The sequence below is a fragment of the Crocuta crocuta genome, unplaced genomic scaffold, assembly GCF_008692635.1.
Source record: "Crocuta crocuta isolate KB4526 unplaced genomic scaffold, BGI_CrCroc_1.0 scaffold233, whole genome shotgun sequence".
NCBI lineage: Eukaryota > Metazoa > Chordata > Mammalia > Carnivora > Hyaenidae > Crocuta > Crocuta crocuta.
The window spans coordinates 6,552,438-6,574,720 of NW_027529526.1; the positions used below are offsets into that span (position 1 = coordinate 6,552,438).

The 22,283-nt window shown below is 36.0% G+C and overlaps 1 protein-coding gene across 5 annotated transcripts in view; it reads left to right on the top strand.

The window, feature by feature from the left end:
* Positions 1 to 22,283, top strand: part of BTBD10 (BTB domain containing 10) — a 75,644-nt gene that overhangs the window by 13,102 nt on the left and 40,259 nt on the right. For 2 of the 5 annotated variants that reach the window (XM_077761173.1, XM_077761174.1), the window contains one exon: positions 7,144 to 7,299. The exons of 2 other annotated variants lie outside the window; for them this stretch is intronic. In XM_077761173.1, the coding sequence (XP_077617299.1) occupies positions 7,199 to 7,299 (101 nt within the window). In that variant the 5' untranslated portion in view covers positions 7,144 to 7,198. Of the gene's footprint in view, positions 1 to 7,143; positions 7,300 to 12,393; positions 12,519 to 22,283 lie in introns of those variants that run through there. One more of the 5 variants, XM_077761172.1, reaches the window with a different exon arrangement.

Below are 22,283 nucleotides of genomic sequence, written 5' to 3' on the forward strand. Positions count from 1 at the left end.
ATTTCCCCAAGCCCTAGCTCCTGGCTCTTCTGTTCTATATCCCCATCTTTCCAAGAATGTTACAGAAATGGAATTGTCTGTTATGGAACCTCTGAGTCTGGCCTCTTTAGCTTACCATAACACTTCTGAGATTCCATTTTGTTGAGTGTGTCAGTAGTAACTCCAGTTACTTACATATTGTATCGGTAGATGCCTTCTCACCTGTTTACAGATTCTTTCATTCTTTTTCAGTCTTTCTCTGTAGTCTATGGATTGGATAATTTCTACTGATCTGTTCTCAAGTTCCCTTATTTTTTTTTTCTCGTCTTGTCTGCTGTTGTGCCGAATCTAATGAAATTTTTATTTTAGTTACTGTTCTTTTCAGCTACAGCTGAAGTTTTCATTTTTTGATAATTTTCATTTCTCTGTTGAGAATCATTTTTCTGCCAATCATCAAGACCACCTTCTTATTTGTAGTTCTTTGAATATAGTCCTTTAATTGTTTTAAATATGTGGTTTGAAATCATTCGCTAAATCCTGTATCTGGGCCTACTTGGAGTCACTTTCTATTCATTGCTCTTTTATTTCTTTGCCTCTCATAATTTTTGGCAGGAACCAGGGCATTGATTGTAATGTTCTTATGAGCATTGCTTTTTTTGTTCTAGTGGACTATTAATTTGCCTGGGCTCAATCTGCAAACATTCTTTCCCAGGCAGTGTATACCAGCTGATATCTGTGCTTAGTTCTTACTGCTTCCAGCTACTTGGTTTTTAGTTTGGTCTCCTGGAAGGGAGTGGAGGAAAGTTCTCCCCTACCTGTTGTAATTTGGCAGTCAGCCAATAATTTGGGCCTAGATTATATTCGGATTTTGGAGCTCACCCTCCTTGTGGTTCCTCTATTTCTGGATATTCCCTCTTACTTTCTAGCTTCTCTGCCTCTGGTGGTTTCTGTCCTCTGACACTCCAAGCCAATAAGGGCTTCAGCTCTCTGCTGCTTGGGCTGTGTATGGTTGGGGAGTGCACTCGGCTTTAAAAGAATCAAGCTCATAGATCTTACGCTGGGCAGCTTTCACAAGTAAATTCCTCTGCCTGGAGGCTCTCCTTCATGCATGTGTAATTTAGCTGAGCAGACTTTATTTAGATTTTGGGTCATACCTCTGTGTGGTTCTTTCACTTCCAGTATGTCTGACTTAAATTTCCAGCGGCACTTCTAGCTCTGAACTGTTTTCTCTACTACTTTGAACTGTATGGCTGGCTGGTTTCCTTTACCATATTTATAGGGGATGGGAAGGGGACTCAGCATAAGAACTTCAGTCTAACCTCAAAATTCTGTTCCTTTTCAGAATATGCTCTTCTTTCACTACTTTATGCTTTGAGATCTTTGCCAGTGCTTTTAAACAGTAGTTTAAGAAATATTTATTTTATCCAGGTTTATAGGGTACCTGGGTAGCTCAATCAGTTAGGCATCAGAATTTGGCTCAGGTCATGGTCTCACCGTTTGTGGGTTTTGAACCCTGCATTGGGGTCCGTGCTAACAGCTCAGAGCCTGGAGCGTGTTTTGGATTCTGTGTCTCCTCTCTCCTCCTCCCCTGATCACACGGTGTCTCTGTCTCTCTCTCAAAAAAAACATTAAACATTTTATCTAGGCTTAAATCACTGTTATCTGCAGGAAGCTCACACAGTTGCTTAACTTGGCTACCTTTACAGGTTTCTTTTCATCCCTCTGGTTTACTTTTCTTTTAAAAGTTGCTTGAGCTTGGCTCAGGTCATGATCTCCGGGTTCTTGAGATCTGCGCTGATAATGTGGAGCCTGCTTGGGATTCTCTCTCTCCCTCTCTTTTCCCCTCCCCTCTTTTAAAATAAACTTAAAAAATTATTCCCACCTGTTCTTCTTCCTATTATTTTTTAAGATTTATTTATTTTGAGAGAGAATGGGAGGGACAGAAAGGGAGAGAGAGAATCCAGCAGGCTCCACGCTGTCTAATGTAGAGCACAGTAAGGGGCTCGAACTCATCAAGTGTCAGACCATGACCTGAGCAGAAATCAGGAGTCTGAGGCTTAACGGACTGAGTCACCCAGGTACCCCCTCCTCTCACTTGTTCTTTTTCTTTCACAATTATCTGTAGCAGTATTCAGTCTCTCCAGCCTCTCCAGTTATTTATATAGTTAAAATATCCTCTGGATACTTGGCTTTCTCTGCCGCTGAAGGCAGTCTTCTCTTGGCTCCTCAGGCTGGTATCACTGTGTGATTTTGTTCTTTTTATTGTTTTTCTTCTTACTCTCCAGTAACACCACACTTGAATTACTTTGTTTGCAAAGTTTGAGAGATAAAAAGCAATTTCCTGTTAATAGAAAAGTTCTCATATAATGACACTATTTAGAATGAGATCTCAGTAGGATGAACAATGCCACAGGATGGCTGAAGTTAAAAAAATATGCTGGCAATAGGGAGCAAATGTATGAATTTCTGTATACGTAGCTTAGTACATTAGAATATGGGCTTGGGGCACCTGGGTGGCCCAGTAGATTAAGCACAACTCTTGATTTCAGCTCAGGTCATGATCTCACGGTTGCTGAGTTTGATCCTGTGTTGGGTTCTGTGCTGACTGGAGCCTGCTTTGGATGCTCTCTTCCTCTTTCTCTGCCCCTGCCCTGCTTGTGTGTGTGCCCTCCCTCCATCTTTCTCTCTCTCTCTCTCTCTCTCAAAACAAACAAACAAACAAACTTAAAAAAAGAGAACATGGGCTTTCTGTTATACTGGGATTCTAATCTTAGCTCTAAGATCTTTTCATCTATAAAACATGATTATAATATTAGCTTGTTTTGAGCTTTAGTTAAGAGAAAAACTTCCTAGCCCATTGATACATAACATAGTGAGGACAGAATAAAGTCTCCATATACTGTCCTTTAAAACAAAACAAAGCAAAGCTCTTCTATGGATCATTGCCATTAATTAATATTATCTGGAAATAGTATCCCAAAATCCACTTTTTTGTGTTATTATAGTCTTGAAGATTGTTTTCCCACTCCCCGTTTTTAAATGGTAATATCCAAGGGAAGAGAAGTAATCGAATTGCCTTTTTCCTAGTTGACTTTTTGGCAGTCTCCTGAATGCATTTCTCTTGCCAATAGACCCAGTTGCTTCTCCTTCTACAGATTATATCTAAATTATTTAGAATTTAGATTATTTCTGTCATGCCTAAAAATATCAACGAACTGTGACATGTTTTCTAAGAACTTTGTTTCTAGTAGTCCAGTAATTAATTAAAAAAAATTTTTTTTAAATGTTTTATTTATTTCTAGGAGAGAGAGAGAGAGACAGCGTGAGCAGGGGAGGGTCAGAGAGAGAGGGAGTCACAGACTCTGAAATAGGCTCCAGGCTCCGAGCTGGCAGTCAGCACAGAGCCTGATGCGGGGCTCGAACCCACGAACCGCGAGATCATGACCTAAGCGAAAGTCGGACGCTTAACCGACTAAGCCACCCAGGCGCCCCCCAGTAATTAATTTTTTGATGATTTCAAGATCCATACAGTAATAAACTTTAGTTTGCCTTATATGAAGTATACACTGAGGAGTCAAGAGTCCTATTTTAAAGGATATTTTTGTGGTAAGGAGTTTAGATCAGGAAATGGAGAGCCATTACAAGTTTTTAGAAAGATCATTTGATTACAGTGCATTGAGTATGGGCTGAATGGTGATAAAAAGGTCAACTAGAAGCCTTACTGATACATGTTAAGGGTTCAAGTGAAGGCAGCAGCCTTGTGAATGAAAAGGGAGAAAAAGAGTTAAAAGAAAACTTTGAAGTAGACTTGATGTTGGAAGATGAGAAGTCAAGGATGACTTCAGAGTTCTTGAGTTAGAGAATAGAGAGGACACTAGCTGATGTGGGAGGCCAAGACAGAGTCTGGCATTGTTGAATTTGGGGTGCTTATTAAAGAATTCAGATAGAGAAAATGAAAACAGTGTGTGTAGTATGTAAAACCTGGTGTTCTCAAGGGTTTGGTCCTCATGGTTTCTTGGTCTGCTGTCTCCTGGGATTCAGCAAATGAAGACGGAATCCTAAAGAACACCCAAACTTTAATGGAGATGAAGAGTTGGGGTAATAGCAAGAATTATGCAGGTGGGAGAGAGACACAGGAGTAAGTGGTATATGGAGCCATCAACTGAGGGTTTTTTCCTTTACTAGGGGGAGTTTGGGAGCACAGGAGTAATGCCCAAGTTGATTTACATCTTATAAATAGCTTAGCATATCATATTTTGTTTTCAGTAAGTTCTTGAATGAATGAATGAAATTGTCACTCTGATGCAGAGATTGGTTAAAATAGAAGAGATTATTAGACATTTCAAAATAGTGTATAATGTGTGTCATTTATCTTTTATCTATTTGTAGTCTTGTCTATAGCTTATTGATAACATTTGAAAGTATGACAGCACAGGTAGGCAAACACAGGCATATTTTTTCCAGATATCTCTCAGCTTGAATTCCTCTTGTTTTTAGCATGTTCGTAGTCTTGACTATTGGGAGTAACGGTTGGGAAGAAGTCTTTCACATGATGATACCCAAGTTTTATTGACAAATGTAAATAAGATTTTCCATTTGACCTTTTTGATAGCTTTCATCTGAATTCTTTACTTTTCTTGTGTCTGGCTGTAAAATACATGCTTATTAATTTTAACAGGATTGATTAGTAAGATCTACTGGTATTTCCCTTCTGCTAGCTACATGCTACCCACTGTAAAATGTTGGAAAATGTAGATCAGCATTCGCCTTATGTATTCTTTGAGGTTCTGTTTTTTAGTCACTATCTCCCTCATTTTTCCCTCAGTGGACACCTTTGGGTCTCCAGAGGGGTGTGGCTTATAGTTAAGAGTCAGGGTTAGATACAGTGCTCTTGTAATGTTAATGTGTGAAATCGCTTATTGGAAGACCTATAATGTAAGGAAAAAATTCTAAATCTCATTCTATACAACCTACTAAGCCTCTCTACATCTTTATTTTCCCTTTTTGTTAATTTTTCTTGATACTTGTTTTACCTTTCGTGTGTTTCTTGCTCTGTGACCACTTTTTTCTGACTTTCTCCTTTGTCTCTGGCTTGTTCTTTCTTACCTGTTTCTTCTGCCTCATCTCTTCTGTACAGGTAACTAGATATAATATCAAATTGAAGTTTTAAAGAGTCTCTTTTTTAGTAAATACATTTTTATAATTAAAGACTGAAGTGAGATTGATGTTTTTTGTTTTCAAAGTAATTTTATAGTTTTTATATTTTTCTGATACCTGATTTTTAATTATTCAGTGATCTTTAAAGAAATTGGTTTCCTTTTCCAGGACCAGTCAGCAAATAAACTGTGTGGCGTTTACTTAGCAATTTGAATTAGCCATTGTACAGTTCTCCCACTTACCGTTTTCTATTATTTTTATTTTTTTAAAGTTTATTTAAGTAGTCTCTAGACCCAGTGTGGGGCTTGAACTCATGACCCAAAGATCAAGAGTTCTGACTGAGCCAGCCAGGTACCCTCCTTTTCTGTTGTTTTTATGTCACTCCTTGATCTACCTACATGTTTACATATTTAATGTGTTAAAGTGTTCACTTATTGCAAGATTTCAATTGTTTTGGAAAGAACGTACTAATTATGAAAAAATATAAAATAGCAAAACAGTTTCTCCAAAGTGGAAATTTTTTTTAACCTTTTATTTTTTATGGAAGTATTTTCTTTTTATGAGCTCTAAGATTCAAATTTTTTTTTTAAGTTGTGGTTTTTTTTTTGTTTTTAGTGTTATTAATTGTTGATAGAGTGCAAGCAGGGTAGGGGCAGAGAGAGAGGCAGGCACAGAATCTGAGGAGAGGCAGGCACAGAATCTGAGGCAGGCTCAGCACATAGCTGTCAGCACAGAGCCCGATGCGGGGCTCAAACTCAGGAATCGTGAGATCATGACCTGAGCTGAAGTCAGACACTCAACCAACTGAGCTACCCAGGTGCCCCTAGATTCAAAATGTTATTAATAAATTTATCTTCACATTTTTTTTGTGAGATTGTACTGGAATTTTTTATAAATGTAATTTATAGTATTTTCCCAAATCTGGATTCCTTTTGATGTTTATGCACAACTCACTTCCCTCTATCAAATCCATCTTGGAAAAGTATATAGAAAGCATGCAGGAATGGGTGTCAGGAAACCTATGTTCTGTTCCTGATTATATAACTTTGTTCTGATTGTCTAACTTCATTTAGTTTTGATGTTTGGAGTCTCTGAAAGTCAAATTTGACTTACTATTTCCAAATAAAATACTCCAGCCTGAGCATTTTTCAAGATCAAGACTTCATTCCATATAATAAATTCTCACCGTTCTTTATAATCCTGCCGTTTACCAACACTGTGACCTTTTGGCAAATTTATTAAACTACTGAGACTGTTTTCTATTCTTTTTATTATTATAATGCCCACCTTGTAAGGTGGTGTGAAGATTAAATTGGATAGTGAATATACTTTAAAATACTTAGCTTAGGTGTTCTGTAAAGCTATTGTTGAGTTTTTGTATAATTTTATGACTGTACTAGAAAAAACAGTCACAAGTCTCATGTGAAAAGACATGAAGTGTATGAATCACATCAATACTATATTTTGTGTGTTAATTATAATGTAAGGAAACATCACGATATTTACATACTTTAATTTTTGAGCCCACACTAAATTTCTATACAGGAGTTCTTGGTTAAAAAAATAACAGCTTTGTTATTTGGTTTTATTAGATGCTTTATTAAGTATCTTAAAGCTTTTAGTAATTAAGAAATATATTCCAAGTGAACTTTAGTCTGGAAGAGTCATTCTGTGGAATTGCTTTGCCTTTTTTGGTTCTATATTAATGTTTGGAAAACTTGAGGTACCCAGAAGGCAGTTAAGTGTATTTGCTAAACATAAATAGCACACTGTTAAACTATTGCATTGGTGTAAGCAGATTTACTAGAAAAATCAGATGAAAAGTACCTAAAAAGACTTCTGGTGTTTGTTTTAATCTCCTTTGTGGCAGTTTGTGTGTCTGATATTTTATAATCCTGTTCGTCACTATAAAAATCTGTCACAGTAGTATCAGAAAGCATGTAAAATTGTTGACTATTTTATTCTGTGTGGACTAGATTTAAAGGTCAACACTACTCTTTCATGTAGGTTATGGGTGCTACATATGCTTTCAGAGCAGTAGTGTGAGGAAGCTTGAAGTGGGATGGCAGGACGGCCTCATCCTTATGACAGTAACTCCAGTGATCCAGAGAATTGGGATCGGAAATTGCATAGTAGACCTCGTAAACTTTATAAACATTCAAGGTAGGTAGAACACATGTATGTCATGTATCAAAGCTCTGGTAAAATTGACTTCTATAAAGAACCAAACTGCATTTGGTTGTGGCAAGTCCTGCAGAGGATGGGGGCTGGTTTACAGAAAATAATGTTTGCATTCCTCCTTAAAAAACTTGTATGGAAACATTTCTTTCCTTTTCATTTTCTTACATTTGTATTTCTTTAAATTTTTGTTTCTGTTTCTAAGTAATGCTAAAATTTCCTTAGTTGACCCTGTGAATAAATGCTATAACTAATTTAACTGTGAACCTCGGCAAGACAGGTTAGTTCTTTGTTATTTAAAACTCTCTAATTGAGATTTGTTTTGTGTTCTAAGTATATTGTCTGTGTAGATTATATGTAATAATTTACAGGCTGTATCATAGCTTTCATTTTGTGCTGTGTGACTTAATGAGGAATACCTCATTTAGAACACTTTATTATCTGATAATTTATGGTGTTAACTGACAGCTCGTAAACCTCACATATTGCAGGTATGTAAGCATGTTTTCCTATAGAGTATTGTGCTTTGTGAATATTTACTTAGGGAATTTTACCAAGCATTTACTTTACTTGAATGTAAAATTCTAATCACAGATAACTGTTCCTAGTTTTCCTAAAAATGCCATCATAATTGAAATCCTTGTTGTAATTTTTTTTTGTTTTGAAATCCTTTTTATAATTTTAAATAATTCAGGTACTTTTAAACCATAAACCGTAGCTAGAAAATAGAAATTTGTACTTCTTTTTTTTTTTTTTTTTTTTTTTAAAGTTTCCTGACAAGAAGTCTATCTTTGTTGTGGACTTTTAAGGTGGTGAGGTCTTGAGTGAAAAAGTTGAGTTGAGTTGACTGACTAATTTATAAATGCACAGCAATGGTATGAGTGTTTTTTGGTTTATTCATTTTTTTGGGTGTGTATGTGTGTGTGTGCTTCAACTGGTGCTCTAATACTTTTTCTCTATCCTGCTTACATGGATAATTTTGTGAGATTAAAGAGAATTTAGTTTTATCTCCTTAAGTGTGGGCTATTTATATTTGCTGTGTTGTGTACATTTTCCAGGTGAATTCTATGTTATCCTTCCTAGTTCGTAATATTTTTTTTTCTTGCTAACGTACAGTACTGCATTATATATGAAGTGGTGACAAGGTGAAAATAAGCTGTTGTTTATTTTATAAAAGGTATATGCATACAGTGAGGAAAATTTACCAAAACTAACACTATTTTTTTCATTCCTGTTATTTTATTTCAGTGGCAAATATCATAGCTCTTCTTGATACCCAATAGCATCAGTAACTTTTTAGTGCTCTTTTCAGGTGGACTGCAGTAATACTGGTTGTTTAGTTGAAAAATATTAAAGAGAAATAGAAAATAAATACCAATACATTATTTGTTTTAAATGGCAAGACCATGAACTCCTTTGAGCTAATTTTACCCACATTTATAGAAGTTCTGCCCAAGGGAAAATAGCTTACTTTTAGAGATCTCTTGATCTTATACACTTAGGAGCATATGACTTTGGATACTTTAAAAATACATACAATTTGACTTTTGAAAAGTCAAATCGATATTAAATTAATTGGGAGATTCTAAAAACTAACAATCAACAAATATTGTTGAGAACTTTTACTCAATGCAGGAGAGATTCAGAAGTTTGTCAGGGTTCCGGTTGCCTGGGTGGCTCATTCATTTAAGCAACTGACTTGATTTCAGCTCAGGTCATGATTTTACGGTTTGTGAGATCAAGCCCTGTGTTGAGAGCCTGTTTGGGATTTTCTTTCTTCCTCTTTCTGCCCCTCCCCCACAGGCATGTGTGTGCGTGCACTCTCTGAAAATAAATAAAATAAACTTAAAAAAACAAAACAAAAGAACTTTTTCAGGGTACCAGCCTGGAATTCTTTAATATCTACATGTGAAGCAATTAGAGGACAACAGGGCACCGAACTGTGGTAGTGAGTTGTAGTAAAATAAGAGTTTAGAGAAGGATTCAGCATCAACTTGAGTAGGTGAAAATGAGACTTGAATTAATCCTTGGATGATTAGGTAGATGGAGGACATTCCTGCCAGGGACTTTTTGTAGATAACTTTGACTAGATCTTAAGGTGGAGCTCTATGAATAGTATTACTGTCCCTATTTGACAGATGAAAAAAAAAATGAGGTTAAGACCATCCAAATTCTAAATGGCAAAGCTAAAATTTATAAACAAGTTTCTCATTCTTTTTAATTTCAAAAATTTACACAACTTATTATGGTACATTTTAAATATATGTAAAGTAGAGAAAACAGGTATAATAAACCCCTCTGTACTTATCTCTGAACTTCAGGATATATCAACTCATGACCAATTGGGTTTCATTTATGCTTCTACCTACTTTCATCCTTTTTTTGGATCTTGTGTATTTTATTTAGGGATATTTAAGGGAAAGAAAGCCAGGCTAAAAACTGACTTAAGTTAGAGGTTTTTTTGTTTTGTTTTGTTTTAATGTTTTATTTATTTCTAGGAGAGAGAGAGACAGCGTGAGCAGGGGAGGGTCAGAAAGAGAGGGAGTCACAGACTCTGAAACAGCCTCCAGGCTCTGAGCTGGCAGTCAGCACAGAGCCCGACGCAGGGCTCGAACTCACGAACCGCAAGATCATGACCCAAGCGAAAGTCAGACGCTCAACCGACTAAGCCACCCAGGCGCCCCTAGAGGTTTGTTTTCTTTCTTCACAGGTAGGGCATGATGTGGATTTAGTGGCTTAAGTAAGCTAGGATCAAAAATCCCTGATATTCTTAGCTTTTCTCATGATTGCAAGATGGCTCTAGCCATCATGTCCACCTTCCAGACAAGAATGAGGTAGAAGGAAGAAGGGGGCAATAGGAAAAGGGTTTCATTTATAGTAGGAAATTAAATTTCTCAGAAATTTCCAGCAAGCATCTGCTTATAAATCATTGGCTAGAACTATGTCGTATGGTCATCTCTGGATCATAGAGGCTGAGCAGTATAAATGGGCTTGTTGCCGCCTCAAACAGAGCTGGGGATTTAAATTTATAAAAAGTAAATGTCTCAGTCTGTTCAGGCTGCTGTAAGAGAATACCATAGATCAAGTGGCTTATAAACAACAAATTTATTTCACATGGTTCTGGAGGTTAGAAAGTCTAATATTAGGGTGCTGGCACATTTGATGTCTGATAGGGCTCCCTACCTGGTTCAGACAACTGTCTTTTTGCTGTGTCCTTACATGGTACAAGGGGCTAGGAATCTCTCTGGGGTCTTTTTATAAAGTATGAATCCAATTTATGAGGGCTTTGTCCTCAGCCTAATTAACTCCTCACCTCCAAGTACTATCACACTGGGGGAATACATTTAAACATACGAATTTTGGGAGGACACACATTCAGTCTTTGGCAGCAGAAAAATAAGCATGCCTTCTTTAAAATTTTTTTTAATGTTTTATTTCTGAGAGAGAAAGAGACAGACAGCGTGAGCAGGGGAGGGTCAGAGAGAGAGGGAGATAAGAATCTGAAACAGGCTCCAGGCTCTGAGCTAGCTGTCAGCACAGAGTCTGACACAGGGCTTGAACCCACGAACTGCGATATCATGACCTGAGCCGAAGTCGGACGCTTAACTGATTGAGCCACCCAGGCGCCCCAAGCATGCCTTATTTTTTATTGATTCAGATTTTACACATAATTTAAAAAATTGTCTTGTTTAAACTTATATTTTGTTCTATTCACCTTTTGGAATTGCCTGTAGTTTTCAATTTTTTCTCCCCCACTTTTCCTTACTGGCAAGTGTAAAAATAAATCTTAAGTTCGTTTCCTATATATGTGTGCTTACCAGTGAGGTTTAAGGATTTAGTGGGCATTGGCTTGTGGTTTCATTTCCATCTAATAAACTTTAAGATACTTTCTTCTCTGAATTTTCTTTGGAATGTAGATTTGGTATGTGTAGCACTGTGATATAAAAGACAAGACAAGGAAGCTAATCTCAACTCAGATGTACTTCAGGGTATCTCTGTTCCCTCTGGCTTAAGCAACTGCTCACAAATAAATGAGTTAATAAATTACTGAACTTTCTTCTTGAGTAGTGTATAGTTAATACTTCTATAGAGGAGTTTGTAACTTGCTGAAAGGTTACAGATCATTTCAGCTGAAGTGTGTTTGGCCTGAATTGCAACAACTTTCTTTATAAATTATAATAGTTTTTGTATTTAAAAAGGGAAAAAAACATCTTTTCTGTACAACTGATATTAGAAAGGCTAGATTGACAATATGCTTAAAGGCTCTTGAACATTTAAATTGGGTTAAATACAACTATTTAAAACTCAGATCTGCAGTCTGCTCAGGTTACTAAAGATAAACGTATCATACATTCAATATCAGACTTTGCTTCAAGGTTTCATTCCCACATACAAGTACACATGCTCATTTCTTCCGAGACTGTGTGAAGATTGAGCTTTACAGTTTCCTTTTTAAGGAACTTCGTAGTCTGAGCAGTAGTTTAGAAATGGAAAAGTTCGGTTGCTTTAAAGAATAGTTCTTAAGTGGATTCTTAAAGTACAAATAATATTTTTCCTGTTTTTAAAGAGAATCTTTACTGCCCAGAATGAGTACACAAGAAAATACTGAAAGGAAAAAAGAAAGTTAGCTGCATCCTAGTTTTCTAAAACCTGGCAAGCTGGCAGAGCTAGAATTAGCATTACAGATGGCATTTGGCAACATAGCTACATATCACTAAGCCCTCCTCTCCTGAGTTTTCTTCAGCCTGTCTATCAATTACAATATCCAATCACTGCACAGAGATGGAGAAATGGGATGATCACAGCTCACACGATGCTGTTTGGTTAGAAACGTCAGTGCTGCACAACCCACGGCTGAGTCAGTGTCTGTGAGAAAATGAACTGAATTAATACATAGAGGGGGTTGTATCTCTGAACATTTGCAGCCTAAATAACCGCAATAGCATTATTACATAGTAGAGGGAGGAAAGCTAGAGGAAGTCTCTGGACAGGTGAGGTAGGGGGAGACTGCATGTTTCTGATTGTTCAGAAGAATCTTGAAGATGATGGAAATATCAGATGTGCTAAAGTTTCCTAGTAATGCCCAAGGATGCTGACCTGGCTTTCAGTGCTGCATTGTTTGAAAAAGCAGAGTCCCTTTATACTCTGATTTCAGAATTTTTTTCTTGTTTTTGTGTGTCTTCCTTGGCATATACTAAAGTAAGGTGTGTATTCATTTATTACATGATATCACTGGGTTATAATTCTATACATCTATGAATATGAGAGAGATTGAGAAAGATGTTTGGCCTTTGTTTCATTATGATCATTTACTTTTCTGGATGGAAAAGATCATATGTCTTGATTGTCAGCTTAATGGCAAGTTATTTAAAAATAAATGGAGTGTGTTTTTTTGTTTTCATGGGTTTGATGCTTTTTTTTTTCTAATATTGTTTAAAGTGTTAGTAGAATCTTCATGTAACTTGAGAATGCATTATGTTTGGTATTTTTTTTATGAATATCTTAAAAAATTTAAGGAAAGACAATTTAAAATATTTTTAATATGTTTGAAAATTAAATTCAAGATATGCAAATGAAATAATTGAAATAATTTCCTAAAGAAGGGGGTAAGTGTATTTTTACTTCTGGATAATTTAATCATTAGTTGAACCACTTAACGTGTAGTAGTATTTTACAAAAACTGAATATATTTGAATGATAAGTTTTAATTGGTTAAAATGACTTTTTTCCTAGTTTTTTAGAACATAGACTCTGAATAAATGATCTAGATGCTGCCATTGAAATAGAGAGCAAATCAGATAAGTTTTTGGATTATTGCAAATTGACTTTCAACTAGACAGAATTTATAAGTAAAGATAATTGTTCTTGCTGTGAGATTTTCAGTCTTAACAGGTGACATTGCTTACTTTATTTTTAATTGGAAATTTTAGCTCAGTATTAAACGATTTGACTAATTTTGTTCTTTTGTATTCATTATCCCTAGCTTACTTGACCCTTCATTTTGTGGGGATTTTGGAGGGTGGGGGGAATGTACTTTTTTTTTTAAAAATTTTTAATGGTTGTAAATGGTTCATAACAGCCTTTCCTTGAACTGATGGGAAATCCTTGTGATTTCCCCTATTTAATTTCTAAAAGTTTGAATGGTTATCTTGATGGTTGTCATGACTTATTTATATATTTAGGCTAGCTAGTGGTATCTTGTATTGGCGTTTTTTGTGGTTTGGTGTCCAGAAATGTTTTTCTAAGCTTGTTTTAGAATAGAGTTATAAAAGCAGAAATCTCAAGCTAGACCTTTTTGTCTTATACTTTATAGAATATTTTCTCTGGTGTTGCTGGTTCTTTTAAAATAATAATGCCTGTGTTATTGTAAAAGTGATACATATTCATTGCGTGAATTTATAAATATAGAAAGCACATACAAGAAAAAAATATGTTATGCTGTGATCAAAAGAAATAGTACTTTAAACATTTTTGGATATAACCTTTTTTGTGTATATATAAAAATATAAAATCACATATATTTGAAAATGGTTTTGAGTTATTACTGTATATACTGTTATATAACCTTTTCTTTTTAACACTTAATCATGAACATTCCCTATGTCACAAAATGGTCTTCCATAGCATAATTCTCAAGAACTGCATAGTGTTTTTGTGTATATATTTTTTAACTTGCCAATTTGAGCTTTCCTAACTTTTGATAAGAGAAAAGATCATCATGATTCTGTAGGATAAATTACTCTTGAAAAGGAAGAATGTCTAAGGGAGATAAGTATAAATGTAATTTTGATATTTTTCAGACAGAAAAAGATCCTTAGTGTGATTACACAATAAACTCCTTAAAGATAATGCACTACTTTTAAAGCAGAGCAAATAGCTAAGATTGCCATAATAAAGTTTATAAAAAATAAATCTTTATAAAAATTAGTAAAACAGGAGCTCAGATGAGTTGAGACATTTGAAAAATGCTAAGACCAACCAAAGGGTTTCTTGTAATACATTTAAAAAGATAATCAAAGAAAGTGTAATAATAATACCTGGCAATAAAGGAAAAAGAAAAAATCCCTTAGCTCTTAAGAAGCTTCTCTTTTAGAGGAAGAACAAACCACCACTACCACCAATAATACATAATAACAAAGCAAACATTGCAATGAAGGACATAAATGGGGTATAGAGATAAAGAATGCATCTAGTTAAATGGATTACTTTCTCAGCCAGTTGAAACATTTAAACATTTACAAAAGGAAATGCCTATAAAATTTTAAGCTTATTGGTATTATTTGTGGTTTCTAAAGGTTTTATGAGAAAACAAGTACTAAAAGATAGGGGATTCTAGTTCTGATTTTGAGAAGATTTTATAACAAAAAATGGAAACGGTAGTTTTATGACTAACTTGAAGAAAAATAGGTTAAAAATGATCCAGAATGGGTTTGCTAAAAATAGATGGTTAGAGCAACTTTGATTTTTTTTTTCTTTTTTTTTTTTCTGATGCAGTTTTTAGACTACTAACAATATCAGGTATTTGGACTTAAGGTTAGGTTTTGGTGAAGTCATTTTTTATGCCCTTGGGTGTATGATGAAGGAAAAATGAGTTAGCTACAAGTTGATTATGTTAACATGAGTTTGATTTTGAATGACCCTATCCAAGATTATTGATCTTGGAAGATGGCTTTTTTCTTGGCCTTGTCTTGTTGCACATCTGGAAAAGGCAAATGATCAAATTTATAGATGACCATGAACAAGGAAGGACAGTACATGATAAATTAAATGATCCAATATGAGCTCAGAGTTTGTATTGTTGGACTAAATTAAAGTGAATTGTTTTTTTTTTTTAATCTAACACTTACTATGTTTAACACTACCGTAAGTTAGCATGGCTTTACAGCAATGCACATGGAAAGGACCTGGGGGTGGTTTTTGGCAGTGAACTTGTTAGAAAACAAAAGTACAATGTGACTGCCATCATCCCATTTTCTCCCCCACCATCCCCGCTAAAAAACCATCATACTTAGTGGGAAAGAAGGCTAGAGACACTCTGCTGTTACACCAAAGTATTGTTGTCTTTAGTTCTATGTATATTCAGAGGAAGGATGTGAAGAAGTTGGAAACCTTTTAAGTTTAAGGAACTGATTAGAGGTCTTGGGGGCAGCTCTGATTGATATTAAGGAATCTAGTTACAAGAGGCATCTTCAGATATGTGAAGAGTTTGTCCTTTGGAAATGACATTAGACTTGGTGTGAGTCAGACTTGTTTGAGGTTGAAGGCATGAGCTCTGAAATTGAACTGCTTAGTTCACATCTCAGACCTGCCATTTAATCTGCTACCTACTTTTAGGTGAATTCCTTATCCTCTAAGCTTCCGTTTTCTCAGCTGGGGATGGTTTTGAGCATTAAATGAAAATATATGTAAAGTGCTCAAAATTGTGCCTGGCATGTATTAACTGCTCAGATCTTAGTGTTCTTGTTATTGTTATTTGGTCCTAGTGAATAGGGCTAGATAGGGCTAGGGCAGTGGTTCTCACCGGTGAGAGGCATGTTTTAGCCCCTCATTGGGCTTTGGGAATGTCTGAAGACATTTTTGGTTGTTAACAACTGGGAAGAGGGAATGCTGCTAGTGCCTAGAGGGTAGAGGCCAGGGGTGCTATTAAACATCCCACAACAGAGAATTAACTGGTCTAAACCCTGAACTAGGGTCGGATGACAAGGTTTATTAATTAAGCTTATTGTTAACAAGAATCAGAGCTTTCCAAAGATGGAACAAAACTGTTAAAAAGAAAAAAGTTACCTTTCCCTGACATTAACAGCAAAGGTCAGCCAATTCATGAGGACTTGGTAGATGAGATTCAGAAATTAGATAGGTATTTGGATTACATTTTCTAAAAGTGTTTTCCTGAACTTAGATTCAGTGTTTCTTTGGGTATTTCTCATGGTAACTTAGGCATATTGAATGCCTGGTATCAAAGGGCCTCTGATGTAAATTCTCATGCTTTAATTTTATCAGTCTAAGTTTAATTTAGCAGGGTAGTGTAGATTTTTAATTTAATTCAATTTTTATTTATGTTTTTAAGGTTGTTTTATTGAAGCACGGAGACTGGACCTGTGGGCAGAAAGAGCTGCTTAGATTTTTAATTTTAATTCTTTTACTGCTTAAAATTTTAGCATAAGGCATAGAGAAGGGAATTTAGTGGAGTAAGTCTGTTTTCAAAAGGACATTTGGAAGTATAAGTGATTTTGGAGTTGCTAGAATTTCTCTCTAGAAACATGTTTTGTGAAACTAATTTGTTAAAATATTCGCAATTTGATATAGATTTCTAAAACTAAATCTTGTATTTGTACTTCATACCTTTTTTCTCATTGGTTGATTTTCCGCCCTTAGTAATAAGTAGGATAGGTGCGCCATATTTATTTTTAAAAATAATAATTTTGGGGGCCACCTGGGTGGCTCAGTCGGTTAAGTGTCCGACTTCCGCTCAGGTCACCATCTCATGGTTTGTGGGTTTGAGTCCCGTGTCAGGCTCTGTGCTGATAGCTAGCTCAGAGCCTGGAGCCTGCTCAGATTCTGTGTCTCCCTCTCTCTCTGACCCTCCCCTGCTCACGCCGTCTCTCTCTCAGAAATAAATAAAAAACATTAAAAAAATTAGAAAATTTTTTGAAGCATCTTTAACAGTATGTGATTATGTATGCATTCTAATGTTACTCTCAATCGTGAATAGCAACTGGCATAAAGTGCTCAGTAAATATTTGTTGAATGAATGACTAATCAGTAGATACAAAATATATCTGATCATTAATTTACATCTGTGAAGTTTTTAATAGTGGCTAGCTATATTTTAAAGCTACTTTATAATTTTCTATGGTAGGGAGTTGCTTGAAAATATCAAGTATATGGACATTTCCACTTCTTTAATTTTCATCTCTAACCTGGACCTTTCCCCTGAACTATAGACATATGTGTCTAACTCCTTATTTGATGTCTGCATTGGATGTTGAATTAACATCTCATTCTTTAACATGTCTAAGATACATGTATCCTTTCCAAACCTAATCTTCCCACTCTTATGCTCATGTAGGAAATGGAACTTCCATTCTTTTAAGTTGCTCAGACCAAAATCATAAAGCCCTCCTTGATTCCTCTCTCTCACATCCTGCACTTGATTTCTGAAATTTCAAAGTCTTTTTTTAAATGTTTGTTTATTTTAGAGAGAGGGAGAGAGAGAGTGCATGAGAAGGGGAGGGGCAGAGATGGGGGGTGGGACAGAGGATCCAAAGTGTCAGCACATAGCCCGATGTGAGGCTTGATCCCACAAACTGTGAGATCATGACCCTAGCTGAAGTCCAACACTTAACTGACTGAGCTACCTAGGCACCACTGAAATTTCAGATTCTTATTCTTGTGAATATATAGTCCACTCTTTGCCATGTTTGCTGATACAACCCTGGTCCAGGTCACTTTTAGCTCTCCCCTAGATTATTCACAGTAGCCTCTGAATTCTATCTTTGCATCCTTTCTTCTGTTGTCCACTTGATTTAACATAAGTTAGATTATGTAATTTATACTGCACTGGTACCCATTTCACTCAGATCAACAGCAAAAACCCTGTATGTATTTATGTATGAATTTAAGTTCAAGTTAATTAACATATGGTGTAGTATTGGTTTCAGAAGTAGAACCCAGTGATTCATCACTTACATAAAACACCTAGCGCTCATTCTAGCAGTTGACCTCCTTAATGCCCATCACCCATTTAGTGCATCCCCCCACCCACCTCCCCTCTAGTAACCCGCACGTTTGTTCTCCTTATTTAAGAGTTTCTTATGGTTTGCCTCCCTCTGTTTTTTATCTTATTTTTCCTTCCCTTCCCCTATGTTCATCTGTTGTGTTTCTTAAATTTTACTTATGAGTGAAATCTTGATATTTGACTTCCTCTGACTGACTTATTTCACTTAGCATAATACACTTTAGTTCCATGCACATTGTTGCAAATAGCAAAATTTTATTCTTTTTGATACCGGAGTAGTATTCCCGTGTGTGTGTGTGTGTGTGTGTGTGTGTACACCACATCTTTTATCATTTATCAGTTGATGGAATTTGGGCTCTTTCCATAATTTGGCTATTGTTGATAGTGCTGCTGTAAACATTTGTGTGCATGTGCCCCTTCGAATCAGCATTTTTGTATAATGTATAATTTTTGTATATTTTGGATAAATATCTAGTAGTGTAATTGCTGGGTCTTAGGGTAGTTCTATTTTTAATTTTTTGAGGAACCTCCATACTGTTTTCCAGGGTGGCTGTACCAGTTTGCATTCCCAACAACATTACAAAAACATTCCTCTTTCTCTGCATCCTTGCCAACATCTGTTGTTTCCTGAATTGCTAATTTTAGCCATTCTGACAGTTGTGAGGTGGTATCTCATTGTGGTTTTGATTTGTATTTTCCTAATGATGAATGATGTTAAGCATCTTTTCATGTGTCTGTTGGCCATCTGCAGTTTTTCTTCGGAGTACTGTCTATTAAAAACTTTTTTAATACTTATTTTTGAGACAGAGCACAAGCAGGGGGAGGGGCAGAGAGAGAGAGAGGGAGACACGGAATCTGAAGCAGGCTCTAGGCTCTGAGCTATCAGCACAGAGCCTGATGTGGAGCTTTAACTCACAGACTGTGAGACATGACCCCTGAGCCGAAGTCGGATGCTTAACTGAGACACCCAGGTGCCCCTGGAGAAATATCTATTGATGTCCTCTGCCCATTTTTAAATTGCATTATTTGTTTTTTTTAGGTGTTAAGTTGTATACATTCTTCATATATTTTGGATACTAATCCATTATCAGATATGTCATTTGCAAATATCTTCTCCCATTCCATTAGTTGCCTTTCAGTTTTGTTGATTGTTTCATTTGTTATTGTGCAGAAGCTTTTTATCTTGATGAGGTCCCAATGGCTTTTTTTTTTTTTTTTTTTTTTTTTTTTTTTTTTTTTTTGCTTTTGTTTCCCTTGTCTTCTGAGACATGTCTAGTAAGAAGTTGCTGTGGCCAGGGAAGAGGTTGTTGCCTGTTTTCTCTAGGATTTTAGAAAATTAGATCTTTCAACCATTTTGAAATTATTTGTGTGCACTGTAAGAAAATGGTCCAGTTTCATTCTTCTGCATGTTGCTGTCCAGTTTTCCCAGCACCATTTGCTGAAGAGACTGTCTTTTTTTCCCATTGGATAGTCTTTACTGGTTTGTCAAAGATTAGTTGGCTATACATTTGTGGGTCCAATTTTGGGTTCTCTATTCTGTTCCTTTGATCTATGTGTCTTGTTTTTGTGCTAGTACCATACTGTCTTGATGATTACAGCTTTGTAATATGGCTTAAAGTCCGGAATTGTGATGCCTCCAGCTTTGCTTTTCATTTTCAACATTACTTTGGCTATTCCAAAAACTCTTTAAACATTCTTTTAAGGCCCTTCATAATCTGGCCCTAGTGTCTGAGCTCATCATTTAACATGGTCCTTGCTATCTGTGCTTCAGCTATCCTGGCCTTCTTGAATGCCTTGAAAAAAGCCAAAGATTACTCTTGTCACAGGCTCTTTGCTTGCTCATATATTCTCATAGTTCTGTTTCTCTCTTCCTTAGAACTTTGCTCAGACATCTCAGTCCCACCTTGACCACTCTGTAAAATAGAACTTCATTCCTCAAGATGATGAGTCTCTGTCCTCTTTACCCTGCTTCTTTTTCCTCATAGCCCTTATCACCATATGATATTTAATGTATTTATTTGTATATATTCTGTGTTTTTCTCCTCTAGATTGTATTAAATTTGAAAGGCAGAGTCTTTCTTGGTTATATACATAAGAACTAGAATAGTATGTAGCATACGATTTATGTTCAGTGAATATTTGATATATTGAATCCATGTTAAAACAAATTTTTAGGAAAAAGGGGATGTAAGAGTACTTTTAGTTATAGGGTTTAGTTGTCACTGTATACTGTAAGCATCTGATACTTATTGATGAATTAAAACTGTTATTTTTTAGAACTGAAAAAATTAGCAATATAACATTTAGATATTATAACTTCAGAGACTTTTTTTTTAATGTTTTATTTATTTCTGAGAGAGAGAGACAGCGTGAGCAGGGGAGGGTCAGAGAGAGAGGGAGATAGAGAATCTGAAGCAGGCTCCAGGCTCTGAGCTAGCTGTCAGCACAGAGCCTTATGTGGGACTCGAACCCACGAACTGTGAGATCATGACCTGAGCCGAAGTCGGACGCTTAACTGACTGAGCCACCCAGGCGCCCCTCAGAGAGTCTTATTTGGAGATTATTCTTGCCTAGCAACATCTTCCTTTATTAAAAAAGTTCAAAAACCAGCAACAAAGTAATAGACATTTTGAAAGTTAAAGAAGCCTCTGTCTCCTTTGCTGTTTGTATGAAATTAGTTTGTATCAGTTGAGAAAACTTTTACCTTGGTAGTAAAATATTAAAGCCTTGCCCTTTTGGGGTACTTTGAGAATTTTTAGTATCTAGGTTTTCAATTGACTTCAAAGAAAAGATGCTCTTAGAATAGTCACGCAACACTATATGAAACTTTCCTTTTTTTTTAAATTTGAGTATAATTAACATACACTCATTAGTTTCAGGTGTACAATATAGTGATTTAACAATCCTGTATGTTACTCATTGCTCATCAAGATATTCTCCTTTATCTGTCCCATCTTCCCACTCCCCTCTGCCAACTACCAGTTTGTTCTCTGTATGTAAGAGGGTTTTTTTGTCTCTTTTTTATCTTTGTTTTGTTTCTTGAATTCCACATATGAGTGAAATCCTATGGCATTTGTCTTTCTCTGAATGACTTATTTCACTTATGGCATTATTCCTTCTAGGTCCATCCGTGTTGTTGCAAATGGCAAGATTTCATTCTTTTTGATGGCTGAGTAATAGTCCATTGTGTGTATGTATGCATACATACGCCATAGATACATACCACATCCTCTTTATCCATTCCCTATCACTGGGCACCTGGGTTGATTCCCTGTCTTGGCTATTGTAAATAATATTGCAGTAAACATAGGGATGCATATGTCTTTTCAAGTTAGTGTTTTCATTTTCTTTGGACAAATGCTCAGTAGTGGAATTACTGGATCATAGATTAATTCTGTTTTTAATTTTTTGAGGAACCTTCATACCTTCATTTTTTTGTGGAGCCTTTTCCACTATGGCTGTACCAATTTACATTCCCACCAACAGTGTACAAGGGTACTTTTTTCTTTTTTTCTTTTCTTTTTTTTTTAATTTCTGAGAGAGGCAGCGTGAGGAGCGGAGAGTCAGAGAGAGAGGGTAACACAGAATCTCAAACAGCCTCCAGGCTCTGAGCTAGCTGTTAGCACTGAGCCCGACAAGGGGCTCCAACCCAGGAGCCGTGAGGTTACGACCTGAGCCGAAGTTGGATGCTTAACTGACTGAGCCACCCAGGTGCCCCCAAGGGTACTTTTTTCTATGGAACTTTCTTGCTGCTGTCCCTGGGTCTGTGTTACTAGACTTGTTGACTATCTGACAATGAGATTTTTAAGAAGAGAAAGATGTTAGGATTTAGGACTAGTATTAAAACTATTCTTGGGCTATATTTCTTGCGAAAGTTGTTTTTAGTGGGGAAATCTGTGATTTAAGTATTATTTAAAATATTTCCATGAAAAAAAATGGATCAAACAACAGATTTACAGATGACCTTTGAGAGCATAGCTCAGTCCTCAGTTGAGAGCTTCCTTTTTCAGTAATTAGCCTTTGTTCCTTGGGAAATTGACAGTATATTAAGCAGAACAAAAAGCTTATAGAAATGCTAATAGACCAGAAAAGGGGGGAAAGATGAGAGAAATTTGCATTAAATCTGTTGAAAATAGGTTCAGAAGTTTGGTAGCATTTCTTATATCATCACAGTTACTGACATGTAGAAATGGGAAACATTTTCTATAAAGGGTTGAATAGTAGATATTTT